Source organism: Piliocolobus tephrosceles, chromosome 5 (genome assembly GCF_002776525.5).
Source record: "Piliocolobus tephrosceles isolate RC106 chromosome 5, ASM277652v3, whole genome shotgun sequence".
Taxonomy (NCBI): domain Eukaryota; kingdom Metazoa; phylum Chordata; class Mammalia; order Primates; family Cercopithecidae; genus Piliocolobus; species Piliocolobus tephrosceles.
Window position 1 is genome coordinate 118,941,640 of NC_045438.1, and position 16,162 is coordinate 118,957,801.

Below are 16,162 nucleotides of genomic sequence, written 5' to 3' on the forward strand. Positions count from 1 at the left end.
GTAACTTTTGTGTGACAAAGCAGGTTTTTCTAGTCACTATCTCTTTGAATATGGCACTATTCACCAAGCATGGAAATGTTCTTGCGCTTAATAAGCTTCAGTAGTCAAAACTATGCAGAAGAATTCTTTAAATGTAAGGGTTTTTTTTCCCTTGTTTCAACAACAGCTGAGTCAGACAAATGATCTGTACACTGTTTTATAGCAAGAAATCATTTACAATGAAGATCTTTCTCTTTTTCTGTATTTTGCTTTTTTTTGCTGTCCTTATTCCACCAGGTAATATGAATATTATTGCTAGAGGGATCAAGGGGCCAGCATTAAAGTGGGGGAACTGGGATATTTAAAGTAGAATTTACATTATAAAATCATTTTATTAATACCATCACCATGTTATATTACATTTATTCACAGTTCTCAGGTAAAAATATTTGAATAATTTTTCAAACACAACATCCTAGAAAAGGCTGTAATTCACCTTAATGACATAAAAATATACATTCATATATATGCATATATGTAAATGATTAGAAGAAAGTAATGCTACATTGATTTCATAGATTCATGAAATGTGCATTTATTCAACACTCAAATTTAACTGAATTTGATCTATTGATAGATTAGAAAAAACTGGGAAAGTTACGAATTATGCTGGGAAATCATTGATCCCCACATTGATATTATTTATAGCAGAGGTTAATCAGATAAAATGCCTTCCTAAAAGTTTCAAATTGTATTATATTAACAATTGAGAAAAGCTGCACTTGTCTACTGCTCACTTCCAGTTGAATTCTCCTTTTTCTTTATCTTGCTGCTTTCTCTGATTACCAAGCTATCTGTCAGTATTGAGATCAGAGGAGGTAACCTTAAAATAAATCTGTAGTAATTCATTCGTTTACTACTACTCTGCCCTAACATTTAAACATAAATAGCTTTTTAGCTGATAATTTCTCACCAAAAGGGAACAAGCAGATGAACTTCAATTAATAATGTAAACCAACAAGGCAGTTTATTTAAATCAGAGAATAATTTTTCTTCTTTATAAAAGTTAGTTAAAGTATGCTTATTAGAATTCCCTCTATATTTAGAACTTTTCTGAGATACAAAGAATTATACAGATTTCAATAAACACTGATAGGTTTTCTTCTAAATAATGATTTTAATAGCTAGCATTTGTTCTGCATTTTGCCTGTATTGATTTATTTTTCCTAACAATAGCCATGCAAGGTGAACTTATTAATAGTCAAGTCATTTATTCATTTAACTGGATTTTTAGACATGTGTACTTTATGTTTATCGTTTTGTGAAACCTTTTAAAATCTATAGGACCATTAAATAGAGGCAAATACATTTGTGTCTTTAATTCTGAAAATTTTTTTTCTACTTTTAAAGTATTTTTTTTTACTTTACAGTGAGCTCTTACCAACCTGTTAGCACTCCTGTGAAATTATTGACAACCATATGTAGACTGAAGCTTGAAAAAATGTACTCAAAGACAAATACGTCTTCCACAATATTTGAAAAAGCAGGACATGGGACAGAGAAAATCAGCACAGGTAAAATAAAATAAGTAGAATTGTGTCTTGCACATTTTAATCAATACTTTTCTACTGAAATGAAGTAAATATTCTGAGTATATTCTCTACCCCAGTCCCTGTTTACCTATATGTTCTTGTCTTTCACCTCATAGCTTTATGAAGGCTGAATTTCATGTTTAAAACAAGAAAGAAATCTTGTTTTAAGGTTGTAGAGGCTGAATTTTTTTTGGATGAAGTGCTGGCTAGGCAAATGCCCTTATCATTTCCATGAAGAAAGTTTCTCGAATCAGTTTTCAGCAACATTGTTAGTTTTTTAAATGTTTTAATGCAATTGTACTTAGGAGTTACACTGTTGTCTCAGTTTCCCTCCTACCCAAGAGCTGGCAATTTTTTCTTTTCTTTTTTTTGTTTTTTTTGTTTGTTTGTTTGTTTGGTTTTTTTTGAGATGGAGTTTCACTCTTGTTGCCCAGGCTGGAGTGCAATGGCACGATCTCGGCTCACTGCAACCTCTGTCTCCCAGGTTCAAGCAATCCTCCTGCCTCAGCCTCCAGAGTAGCTGGGATTACAGACTCCCACCACCATGCCCGGCCAATTTTTTGCATTTTTAGTAGAGACAGAGTTTCACCACGTTGGCAAGGCTGGTTGCAAACTCCTGACCTCAGGTGATCTACCCGCCTCAGCCTTCCAAAATGCTGGGATTACAGGTGTGAGCCACTGCGCCCGGCCAAGGCAAAACTATTTTTTATCAATCACTGCTGTTCAAAATACTGACATTTTTGGATATAAAAAGTATATTGTTATATGAAAAGAATGATGAAGGTGTTCTGTTTATCTTAAAGCACGGTTTAATTAAGACAACTCAAAAAGGCAATTGAGCCAACAAAAGTCTAGACAAGGGACTGGGAACTTAGCTTTAAAATAATTCTTTTTGACTAAATTTCACTGGATATCAGCATGATGTTGGAATGGGACTTTTCAGTGCTCTGTCCTTTACGGAATCATTAATTTGAACAATTATCCATGCACGAAAATGCCTTCACAAGAGCTAAGGAAACCAGGTGAGAGATCACAGCACTTGGGTAGATTACAGAAATAAGAAAAGATACATTAAAGAGGGTAGGAAGGACAGTGCCACATTGCTCATGCCACCTCTCTCCCAAGCCTAGATAGCACAGCCTGGAGACAGATACCCTCCCTGTGGAGGCCAGAGAGGGAAATGACCATAGAACTTAGCCTTGGACCCCAACACTGGATGGCCTTTCTAAGTAGAACCCAGCACCCAACAGGCCCCCATGGCCTCAGACTTCAGACCAGTACCTGAAGGCCGAGCTTCCAAGTCTGCTCTGGCACAAGGCCGGATCTGAAAGCCTCTAGCTCTAGGTCAGCCCATCAAGTCTTGGCTCACTGCCCCTCCAGGCCTGCCCAGTAACCCTAGTGCTAGTTCAACACCCACAGATTCAGGCTAGGCCCAATAATCACACTCATTTTCCAGAGTTTCTCTAGAGCTAGGCTGGCCCCAGTGTTCCTGGGCTCTGGATTTCCCCCCCAGCACCAAACTGAACCCCAGGCTTCAGGCTTGTCCAAGAACAAGGTGAGCTCCACAGCCATAGTCATCAGGTAAGGACCTGTGGACTCAGCCCCGAGGCCGGCCTCTGTGGATACAGGCTCCAGGTTCACTCAGTACCTGACCAGCTCATGTAACCGCAGGCTCACCTTTATTCCAAACCTATGTTTTAGGACCCACAACCTTTAAAGGTTCTTCCCTCTTGTCCATTACACCACTTGACCAATCACTTCAATGACAAAATTTCCCTCAATTCTTGTATATCAGTTTAGTAGAGTCGCAGAGTAGAATACAAAAATTGCTACATATATAACTAGTGAAGGGCTGAAATCTAGAATATATTTTAAAATTCTAATAAATAAATAAGAAAGTGATAGGTAATTCAGTAGAAATAGATAAAAAGTCCTAAGCCACTTGAAAGAGTGAATAAACAACCTCCTTAAAGTGCTCATCTTCACTTGCAATCAAGAAAATGCTAATTTAAACCATGATAAACTACCACCATACATTCAGCAGAATATTTAAAATTTGGAATCTACACAACAGAAGATTATTAAATATGCTTTAAGAAATAGTACAAGAATGTTAAGAGCAGCCATATTATCCCTGTAACAAATAACCTATATGATCATCTAAAGTTTATTAGATAAAGAAAGTGAATGCTATATATTAATGAAAATCAGTGCTGCAAAACTACATCCAGCCATAAAGCTGAATTATATGAATATAAATTTAAAAATCCAGAAACAAACAAACTGTATGATTCTCTGTCTTTCTAAGATACACACACATACACACATACACACACACACACACACAGTGCTCCTCAATTTGTGATGGGATTATGTCTTGTTAAAGACATTTTGAGTTGAAAATGTCATCAGTTGAAAGTGGATTCGATACACCCTAACTGGCAGAACATCATAGCTTAGCTTACCCTGGCTTAAACATGCTCAGAATACTTACATTAGCCTACAACGGGGCAAAATCATCTACCATAAAGAGAGTTTTATAATAAATTATTAAATATCTCATGGAATGTATTTGATAATGTACTGAAAGCGAAAAACAGCATTGTTGTATGTGTACTTATACTTTGATCTCCACTGAATGTATATCTTTTTTGCCCCTTTCTAAGGATGAAAAATTGAGTCAAATTATTGTAATTCTGGGACTATCAGTATAAACAGTTATGTGCTGCAAAACAGTGTTTCAGTCAATGTCAGGCTGCATATAGGACAGCGGTCCCATACTTATAATACCATACTTTTACTGTATCTTTTCTATGTTTAGATTCATAAATACTTACCATTATGTTACAGTTGCCTAAAGTATTCAGTCCAGTAACATGTGCCAGTTTGTATTCAAGGAGCAATAGGCTATATCTTATAGCCTAGGTATGTGATAGGCTGTACCATCTAGGTTTGTGTAAGTACAGTTTATGGTGTTTGCTCAAGGACAGAATCACCTAATGGCACATTTCTCAAAACCTATCCCTGTCCCTAAGTGACACCTGATTATATACACATATGTACACATTTATTTGTGTGTGTACGTATATATATATTTGTGTGTATATCTAGATTTATACATATTTTCTGTGTATACATGTTCAAAAGCAGGCATAAAGAATGCATATTGAGGAATACAAATATTAATATAAGGCAAAGTAAGAAAGTTAGTGTTAATTCAGGACAGTGATTATTCTTAGGGGAGAGGGAGGGGGTTGTGATGTGGTGAGAGGGTGTGGAGCTTCCAGTAATATCTTGTTTCTTGATGTAGGTAGTAACCTCATGGCTATTTCATCTACAGTGCTACATTAAGCTCTGCATTTATATTTTGTGTTCCTTCTCTCAGAAGGAAATACCCCTTGTGATATGTTTCTTTGTGAACAGAACTATGCTGGGGTTATCTGATTATGAAATGTACCTTTCATATCTCAGGGTAAATGTGGGATTGAAATATTATTATTACTATTATTCATATTACTATTACTATTTACAAATAAAATACAATTATTAGCAAAGATAACTGCATAAAGTGCTGGTTCCTAGGTGACTGAGTACACATCATTGCAAATCCAGAGTATGGTAAAAGGAATATCCTGTGATAGTGTAGTCTCAAAATCCTCAGTTATTTTAAATTATTGCTGCAAAATTTGTGGGTAATATTACTACTTTGTATAAAATGATATATATGTATTTTATTTAAATAGATGGACATGAAATTGGTTAATTATAGAATAAAAAAGTTTTTGAGATGAAAGCATACTTATCAGTGCATCAGTGATAAGGACTTGCTCATTTTCATCCACCTTCTGAAATATGTCCAGCAATGCATGCTTGTATTAGTCCAGTAATGGTAGATACGTCTCTTCCAGAATTTTTATTAAACTTTTTAATTAATTTAAAAAATTATTATATTGATTCAAAACCTGGCTCTCCAGTGATATGCACCTCTTATTTTTAGTTTTATCATGTGGAGATACAGAGAATAAATGAATACCTGCAATGACAGATCAGAACTTCTGTTAGTGACAGAGAGACCTTCTATCTAGATACATATATCATTCCTTATAATTGTGGAAGTTACAAAGTCGAAGAAATTATGGTGTAAAGTGAGATTAGAGACATTTTTTAAAATTTTCTATAGTACTGGAAACTTCAGGATGAAAGAGAAAAATGGCAAAGTAAAAAGAAAATTATGAGCCTTGCTGAAATGTTCACTATGTCCTCAGCTTGTGGTTATTTACTATTTTCTTATTCTAATCACCCCAAAGTGTCTATTTTTTAAGCAAAACTTCTCTTGTGCTTGACTCTAGGGTGCAGATCCAAGAGGAGATGAGATATTTCAGGAAAATAAAATTGTATCTTTCAATATTTTAGAACTGCTCAAGTCAGGTTAAAAAGAACAATGGAATCTTTAAAAGGAAGAGAACATTTACCACAGAACAGTACTAAGAATGAATGATAAATGAGAGGATGGAGATCGTCCCACTCATATCCAATGATTCTAGTCAATGAGCAAGACAAACAGAGGAATATTAATAAATTGCAAGCCCTTCAGAAATCCCTTATTGAGTCACTATGAAATTATTTAAAATGCATAGGAATGGAACCTCTGGTTTAGGAACTGTATACTTGTTGATTTCCTTGATCTGCTCTGATATGGACCAAAAAAAAATTAAAGCAAATATCCCATTTCCTTTATTTCTCCTCTGTTGTCTGTGATTACTTCCGTGTCTTCTTTTAACTCTTGGGAGTTCCCACCTAGATTATTAATTCCAGCTGTTCTTGCCTTCTTTCAGCCAGAAGTGAAGGGCACCATATCATCTTTAATAGGTGGAAGGCATGTACAGCGATTGGCGGTCGATGTAGAAATCAATGTGACGATAGTGAACTTAGGATTTCATACTGTGAAAGACCTACAACTCATTGCTGCGTGAGAGAATGTGACCCTATGGACCCAAATAATTGGATCCGAAAGGACTCAGTAGGGACTCAAGAATGGTACCCTAAAGACTCAAGTCATTGAAGAAATCCATTCACAAGAAGATGATACATCTTAACGAAGTCTTCTCATTATTTCATCACTCTATTAATGACCTATAATTTCTGTGCATGCATACCTATAATGAATAAACAATTAAATAAAATATATTTCAGCCTGAAATATTTATAAACATTGTGCTTGCTTAGGAGAAAGAATCAGAATACAAAGCAGGGATGTGAACTCAGGAATAGAAGCAGCATGGAGAAGAAAATCCATGATGGGACCACTACGTTTAGTGCGATTCTGGGACCAATTCCTTATTTAGTGTGAAAAGCATATTATGAGTCATTAGTGAAGTACTATCAAGAATTCTTTGAGGAGACTCAGGAGTGGGGACAGAGTTGATAAGACATGTGATCCCTGAACTGGTAAAAATTGTTGCAAGAAATTTGAAGGATTATGAAATCCTCATAACTTTCTCATATTGCTTATACTTCCGGGTTATACTTGTTCTCTCTTTTTTGAAAGAATTATGAAAATAAAAATAACTGATTTTTTTTCAAGAATAAGCTCAAAAGGTAGAATAGAGGGAGACTAGGTTGAGGAGGAAAAAGAAGTATGGTAAATCCCTATAGCTTGTGGCAATAATAATAATGTGAATTTATTTTTTTCACATTATTGTGAAATAACTTTTTTCACATTATTGTGAAATAATGTGAAATAACTTTTTTGCTTTGTTTTGCTTTGTTTCATGTTTTTAATGTTTCCACACGTTATTAGATGATTCTTATCATGCTACTTATTGGTGTCTTAGTACATTTTAAGTTATTTAAAAATAATGTAACAGAATTATGTATGTGTGTAAGCATGTACACACAATTGGTCTTATTACCTCACCTAGATTAAAAATTTTCCGCTTATTCAAACATTTTGAAACATCAACTCTAAAAATAGGTGATGGTTTTGCAGGGCTTGGTATGTGCTAAGTATTAGTTAAAGAATGTTCTCTAGTCTGTGTCCTTGGCTGGCAGGCTTGGTTATTATGTGACTTACAATCTGTGGACTAAGGCCTCATGAAGAAAAGGGAGCTAGTCACTTAAATTTATGTGGTAACAAGGTATTTAAGTTGAGGCTACTTGTACCTGGTAGGTTTCTTATGCTGCTGCGATACATACACACGTCAGCTTGGGGTTAATCTTATAGCCAAAGCATATCCTGTACACAGTACCTGGGCTCATAGGAAAATGCATCTGGGTGTCCAAATTATACATGATGTTCCTGATATGTGTAATAGTATGCTGACGGATCAGTGTCAATTTGGAGATAAATAACCCTATTTGCATCTTGTGATTTTGGTTTATGATTCAAACTCTGAACCCCACTTCAGGAGTCTCACAGTATACCGTACTACAATTTAATGTATCTGTGGTAGGATAGATGAAAATTATGAATAAAGCTACTAAATTTTATTAATCTGTGCATTCACTATTAATGGTTATATACCTAGAAGTAGAGAAGTTTCAACATAAACTATTTATATTATTATCTTTTAGAGATATTGACAGCAAAAAAATGATTATGCCAATTTAAGTTCCCATAAGCAGTGTACCACAGTTCCAGCTGGTCCACCTTTTTTCCAATTTTAACCCTTCTGCAGTGTGTGTAAATGCATATCATCTTGGTCTTTTGGTCTTAATTTCCTTTTTCCTCTCCATTAATGATGTTGATAACCTCTCCATAATTGATGTTGATACTGGCCATTAGATATGCTCTTTTGTGAATTTGTATTTGAGTCTTGGAGACTTTTTGTTTGTTTGTTTTTTAGTGATTGTATCTCTTTCCTAGTGATTTGTAGGAGTTATAAAACATTAACTCATGATAAAAAAAAAACCAGGAAAATAAGGACCGAGGAATCACTTTAAACTGATAATGTTTACCTATACCAAAAGCCACATCAAACGCCATATTTTACAGTGGATTATTGAACACTTTCACCAAAGTTCAGAAATAAACCAAGAATGTTGTTAATTTATCAATACTTCTGTACAACATTATACTAGAGGACTGCACCAGTGCTTTAAGTTAAGAATAGGACAAATAGTATAATCAGTGGAAAGGAGGAAACAAAGCTGTCATTATTCATATGTAACATGATTAGATACCTAAATTTTTTTAATATCTAGAAACTAATAGAATTAATATAACAATTCAGCAAACTCACTAAATAAAGTCAATACAAAAAGTAAATTATATTTCTAGGTACTAGAATCAACTTGAAAACAAAATTTTAAAACATGACACATTTTAGATTATTAGATTCTAAAAAAAAATCCAACAAAAATGGCATCTCAAGCTACAAAATATTGTGGATATAAATTACAGACATACATAATTAAAGAGATATTATCAAAAACGGCCCATATTCAAATTGTCCTAGTTTTTCACTAATGTCTTTTATAGTTGTGAGGCTTTTACTCTATAGAAAGTGAAGGGGGGTGAAGCAAAGGGAAATAGAATAGTTGGCCACTTTTTATGTTTCCTGTAAACATTTTTTCCAAACTCTGAGTATCAGTTGCCTGAACTTCTGAAATGTGAATTTAAGATCAGCAGTGAGTACTAGAACTTTGGAATTAGAGAGAGACAGCACACAGCTGGTGGCTCCAAGAAAAATAAAGTGATAGAGAATTTTGGTGAGAGTTTGTTATCTTATCCATGAACTGAGACCTATGTGGGCAGACAGGAGATTTGATGTTATGTGACTCTGCTTGATTTAAGGTTAAGGTAACAGATGATAAATTAGCTCCTTCCGCTTTAAGCCAGCTTTTTCCATCTCACAAGCCAGCTGAATCTTATAAGCAAAAAATAAGAGTTATTGCGGCAGTTCTTCATCTTTATAAAAATATATTTATCTACACTTTTTTTCCCGGTGATCTTTCTGTTATGGAATTGCTAGATTTATCTTGCTATTCTTTTCTAAAAAGTCTGCCATGCACTTTTACTGAAATAAAGAATAGAGATTTTTAATGGATAAAGTAAAAGAATAATTTGTATGACAAATAAATAGAATTCCTTCATTGCTCTGAAGGGAACTTCGTTCTCTACTTGACCAGCAAAGATAATATACACATTATTTTTACCATTTTTGTTATACAGGATAGTGAGGTTTTAATAGGTTCAAAATAATTAGATTCCATATTGTTGATTGACTAGATCATTTCTTTATCCTATAACTAGTGAAGAGAATCCAGTTTGTTTGGTATCAAACATAGAGAAGCAAAAAATAGAATAAGAAGTTTAAAAGTAAGAGAAAAAAGACCTTTTCAACCTAAAATTTGACATGATAAAATAATTTCTAAACCTCCAGTAGTTTTAAATTTAATAACTATATTCTGTTTAAATTCAAGTGATATTACTTTGCATTGCTTTTTCTTATAATATGCTTTTCCAAGAAACCATTAGACTTGATGAAGAAGATAGCATTAGGAGAAATACTTAATGTAGATGATGGTTTGATGGGTGCAGCAAACCACCATGGCATATGTACACCTATGTAACAAACCTGCATGTTCTGCACATGTACCCCAGAACTTAAAGTATAATAGAATAAAATAAAATAAAACAAAATGAAGTAAAATAAAATAAAATAATAAAATGAAAAACATTCCAGTTAAGCGATCTGGCTTTGGACTTAAATGGACAGGAATTAAAATTCCAACACTGTCACGTTTCCTTCAAATCTACAGAGGTTACTTATTTTTATAAAACACTTATTTTTATTTTTATAAATTAAAAACATTTTTAATGAGCTCTGAGGGCTAATTGAAATAATGTACAAAAACCTAAATTGTTACCTGGAAATGTTTTAACATTCACTGAAATTGTAAGTAATCTTTGCTGGACTTTACATTTTGGCCAATTCACAAGTGCCAGATCACTGTCACATAAACAGTATGAAGGAAACCTCCTAAATGATTCAATTATCTCCCACCAGGTCCCTCTCACAACACATAGGAATTATGGGAGCTGCAGTTCAAGGGGAGATTTGGGTGGGGACACAGCCAAGTCATATCATGTAGGTAGGACTTATCACTTATGTAATAATTCCTTAAACATTTTTCTGAACCCATCCATTAGGAAAAAAAAATCAGATAACTACAAAATGAAAGATGTTCTGAAATACTGGCCTGGAATCTTCAAAATTGTCAACACAATGAATGACAGTGAAAGTCTGGGAAGAGGAACTATTCTAGATTAATGGAAACTAAGGAGACATGACAACTATATAACATATAATCCTTACTGAGTGCTCATTCAAATAAACTAAGACATTATAAATACCACTGTGAACATTTTACACAGACTGCATGTTAAAAATATATATTTTATAAAAATTAAATTACCTAAGTGGGATAATTTTATTGGAGTTATATGTGAGTATCTATGTTCTTAGGAGATACATGCTGAATTATTTACAATAGATGTGATAAGTGTTATGATGTCTGTGACTAACTTCAATTATTTAGCAAATAAAAATATAAATATATTTTATAAGTGCATAAACATATACATGTATGTATATATAAATACATATATAGAGAGATGCATATTGATGGGAGTTAATTTAAAAAGTGCAAAATCTGAGCGATTGGTGAGTTTGGGTGAAGGGAATATAGGAGGTGATCATAATATTTGGTGACTTTTCTGTGAGTTATAATTTTAAAAATAAAATGTTAAAAATTGAGTAAGAACATAAATTCAAAAATCTCCATATATTTGAAAAATAAAATTATAATAAAATTTAAAATTGCTTAAATATTTATTTGCTATATATCAATATTGTAGCAAAAAATTGTTTAGGGAAAAATGCATGGCGTTAAATGAGTATGCAAGGAAGAAAGAAAAGGTAAAAGATAATGAGCTAAATGTTTTAGTTAAGACCCTGGAAAAGGACCAGAACACAGTCAAAGGAATGACGAGGAATGAAATAGTAAAAATAAGAAGAAAAAAATATTAATGGAACAGAAACAAAGAACCAAACCAAGACAATACTAAGTAAAAAGAACAAAGCTGGAGGCATCATGCCACACGACTTTGAACTGTACTACAAGGCTACAGTAAACAAAAAAGCATTGCACTGGCACCAAAACTGATATATAGAACAATGGAACACAACAGAGGCCTCCGAAATAATGCCACACATCTGCAACCATCTGATGTTTGACAAACCTAACAAAAACAAGCAATAGGGAAAGGATTCCCTATTTAATAGATGGTGTTGGGAAAACTGGCTAGCCAGATGCAGAAAACTGAAACTGGATCTGTTCCTTACACCTTATACAAAAATTAACTCAAGATGGATTAAAGACTTAAAGGTAAGATCTAAAACCTTAAAAACCCTAGAAGAAAACCTAGGCAATACCATTCAGGACATAGGCAAGGGCAAAGACTTCATGGCTAAAATAGCAAAACCAATGACAACAAAAGCCAAAATTGACAAATGGGATCTAATTAAACTAAAGAGCTTATGCACAGCCAAAGAAACTATCATTGGAGTGAACAGGCAACCTACAGAATGGGAGAAAATTTTTGCAATCTATCCATCTGACAAAGGGCTAATATCCAGAATCTACAAGGAACTTAATCAAATTGACAAGAAAAAAACAACCAACCTCATCAAAAAGTGGGCAAAGGATATGAACAGACACTTCTCAAAAGAAGACATTCATGCAGCCAACAAACATATGAAAAAAAGCTCATTATCACTGGTCATTAGAGAAATGCAAATCAAAACTACAGTGAGATGCCATCTTATACCAGTTAGAATGGCGATCATTAAAAAGTCAGAAAACAACAGATGCTGGAGAGGTTGTGGAGAAATAGGAACACTTTTACACTGTTGATGGGAGTGTAAATTAGTTCAACAATTGTGGAAGACAGTGTGGCGATTCCTCAAGGATCTAGAACCAGAAATACCATTCGACCTAGCAATCCCATTACTGGGTATATACCCAAAGGATTATAAATTATTCAACCTTAAAGACATATGCAAACATATGTTTATTGCAGCACTGTTCACAATAGCAAAGACTTGGAACCAACCCAAATGCCCATCAATGATAGACTGGATAAAGAAAATGTGGCACATATACACCATGGAATACTATGCAGCCATACAAAAAGGATGAGTTCATGTCTTTTGCAGGGACTTGGATGAAGCTGGTAACCATCATTCTCAGCAAACTAACACAGGAACAGAAAACCAGACACCACATGTTCTCACTCATAAGTGGGAGTTGAACAATGAGAACACATGGACACAGGGAGGGGAACATCACACATTGCGGCCTATCGGTGTGTGGGGGCCTAGGGGAGGGATAACATTAGGAGAAATACCTAATGCAGATGACAGGTCGATGGGTGCAGCAACCCACCATGGCAAGTGTATACCTATTGGCAGACTTGCACGTTCTGCACATGTATCCCAGAAATTAAAGTATAATAATAATAATATATAAAAACTACAAGGTTAAGTATTTGTTATTTGATGACAATAACAAAATGTATGACTCTGTTAAGACTAATCAAACAAAATGAATGCATAGATGAATAATGTTACAAATAAAAATAATAATAACTACAGATGTAGCTGAGGCAGCCCTCTATTGGTTTTCTATTGCTGTTCTAACAAATTACCAAAAATGTTATCTTATAGTTCTGGAGGTCAGAAATCCAAAATATGTCTCAAGGGACTGTAATCAAGGTGTCAGCAGGGCTGTGCTCCTTCTGGAGGCTCTAGGGAAGAATCTATTTATTGATGTTTCCAGTTTCTAGAAGTCACCTGATTTTCTTGGCTTATGGTTTCTTCCATCTTCAAAGCCTCACACTCCTACCTTGTTTTTATGAAGACTTTTGTGATTACCTTGTGCCTAACTGGTTAATTCACAATAATCTATCTATCTCAATATCCTTAATTTATTTATATCAGCAATATATTCTTTGCCATGTAAATTAACACATTCACTGGTTGCAGGATTAGGATGTGGATATGTGAGAAGAAAAGAGAGAAATTATTCTGGATGCTTCAAATTCAATGGCCGTTAAAAAGAAATTTTAAATGAATAGATGTAATTCTGCAAGCCCAGCTTAAAAGAGTGATTCAAAAGACATCATTGCCTCTTTAAATGGCTATATTTGGTGTTTCCTGATACAGTGTCCAACATTAATTTATTTGATATGTATTAGTTTACTATTGTAAACTAATTTTAATAATATATCTGTTTAGTATCTCCTATAAAAGCCTTCATATCTTTATGCCTAACTTTCAAAAAAATTTCAACTTTTATTTTAGATACAGGGATTATATGTGCCGTTTTGTTATATGGAAATATTGTGCAATGCTAAAGTTTGAGAAATGGATCCCATCACCCAAGTAGTAAGCATAGTACGCAATAGATAGTTTTCAGCTCCCTCCCTCCCTTTCCACTCTAGTAGTCCATACTGTCTTTAGTTTGCACATTTATATCCATTCGTGTGCAATGTTTACCTTCCACTTATAAGAGATAACATGCATTATTTGGTTTTCTGTTTCTGCCTTATTTTGCTTAAGATTATAGCCTCCAATTGCATCCATGTTGATGCAAAGGACATGATGTCATTCTTTCTTATGGCTGCATAATATTCATGGTGTATATGTACCATTTTTTTTACTCAGTCTTTTGATTGGCACCTTGATTTATTCTAAGTTTTTCTACTGTGAATAGTGCTGTGGTGAACATACAAGTGTATGTGTCTTTTTGGTTTACTTACTTATTTTCATTAAGTTATATGCCCAGTATTGGGATTGCTGGGTCAAATGGTAGCTCTATCTTAAGTTATTTTAGGAATCTCCAGACCACTTTCCACAGTGACTGAACTAATTTTCATTTCCACCAACACTGTATAAGCATTCCCTTTTCTCTGCAGCCTTGCCAGTGTTTGTCATTTTTTGACATTTTAATAATAGTTATTCTGAATGGGTGAGATGGTATCTCATTGCGGTTTTCATTTGCATTTCTCATAATTAGTGATGCTCAGCATTTTTTATATGTTTGTGGGCCACTTGTATGTCTTCTTTTGAGAAATGTCTGTTCATGTCCTTTGCCTGATATTTAATGGAGTTGTTTGTTTTCTGCTTGTAAGTTCCTTATGGATTCTGGATATTAGGCCTTTGTCAGATGAATAGTTTGCAAACATCTTTTCCCATTCTGTACGTTGTCTCTGTTGATGGTTTCCTTTGCTGTGCAGAAGCTCTTTAGTTTAATTAGATTCCAATTGTCAATTTTTGGTTTTGTTGCAATTGCTTTTGAAGCCTTAGCCAAAAATTATTTGCCAAGGCACATGTTTAGAAGAGTGTTTCCTAGATTGTCTTCTATGATTTTTTTTATATTTTGAGGTCTTACATTTAAATATTTAATCCACTTTGAGTTAATTTTTGTATATGGTTAAAGGTAAGGGTCCAGCTTTGATCTGCGCATGGCTAGTCAGTTATCCCAGCACCATTTATTGAATAAGGGATTACTTTCCCCATTGCTTATTTTTGTTGGCCTTGTCAAAGATCAGATGTTTATAGGTGTGTAGCTTTATTTCTGAGTTTTTTACTGTTCCATTGTTCTATGTGTCTGTTTTTGTATCTGTACCATACTATTTTTGCTACTGTAGCCTTATAGTATAGTTTAAAATTGGATAGTGTGATACTTCCTGCTTTGTTCCTTTTGCTTAAAATTCCTTTGGCTATTAAGGCTCCTTTTTGATTCCATAAGAATTTTAGAATAATTTTCCTAATTCTGTGAAGAATTGATATTAGTTTTATAAGAATTGCACTGAATCTATATATCTACACTGTGGCCATTTTTATGATAATGATTCTTCCAATCCATGAGCATGGAATGCTTTTCTATTTATTTGTGTTATCTCTGATTTCTTTCAGCAGTTTTTTGTACTTCCTTTTGTAGGGATCTTTCACCTCCTTGGTTAGACATATTCTTAGGTATTTCATTTGCTATGTGGCTATTATAAGTGGGATTGTGTTATTGATTTCACTTTCAGCATGTATGTTGTTCATGTGCAGAAATGCTACTGATTTCTTTGATTTTTTTATACTGAAACTTTACTAAAGTCATTTATTAATTCTATGTTCTAGAAGCCTTTTGGCATAGTCTTTAGGATTTTTAAGGAATAGAATCACATCGTCAGTGAAGAGAAATAGTTTCAGTTTTTATTTTCCTATTTGGATGCCTTTTATTTCTTTTCTTTGCCTGATTGTTCTTGTTAGGACTTCCAGTACTATGCTGAATAGGAGTGGTGAAAGTAGACATCCTTGTCTTGTTCCTATTCTCCAAAGGAATGATTCGAGCTTTTACCCATTCAGTATGACGTTGGTTGTGTGTTTGTCATATATAACTCTTACTATTTTCAGATATGTTCCTTCAATGTCTAATCTCTTTAGGGTTTTTATCATGAAGGTGTGTTAGATTTTACTGAAAGCTTTTTTCATGACTATTGAGATGATCATATGGCTTTTGCTTTTAACTCT

At 34.0% G+C, this 16,162-nt stretch overlaps 1 protein-coding gene across 1 annotated transcript; it reads left to right on the forward strand.

Moving 5' to 3' along the window:
* Positions 1–218: 218 nt before the first annotated feature.
* On the forward strand, positions 219–6,633 carry DEFB112 (defensin beta 112). The gene is made up of 2 exons (XM_031935527.1): positions 219–276; positions 6,407–6,633. The coding sequence occupies exons 1-2, from the start codon at positions 219–221 to the stop codon at positions 6,631–6,633; spliced, it is 285 nt and encodes a 94-aa protein (XP_031791387.1).
* Positions 6,634–16,162: the final 9,529 nt, after the last annotated feature.

Excerpts from the sequence above, each read along its gene's own strand:
- DEFB112 (XM_031935527.1), top strand. The coding sequence starts at position 219 with ATGAAGATCTTTCTCTTTTTCTGTATTTTGCTTTTTTTTGCTGTCCTT. Across the intron at positions 277-6,406 it reads TGCTGTCCTTATTCCACCAG|CCAGAAGTGAAGGGCACCAT; the intron begins GTAATATGAATA and ends GCCTTCTTTCAG.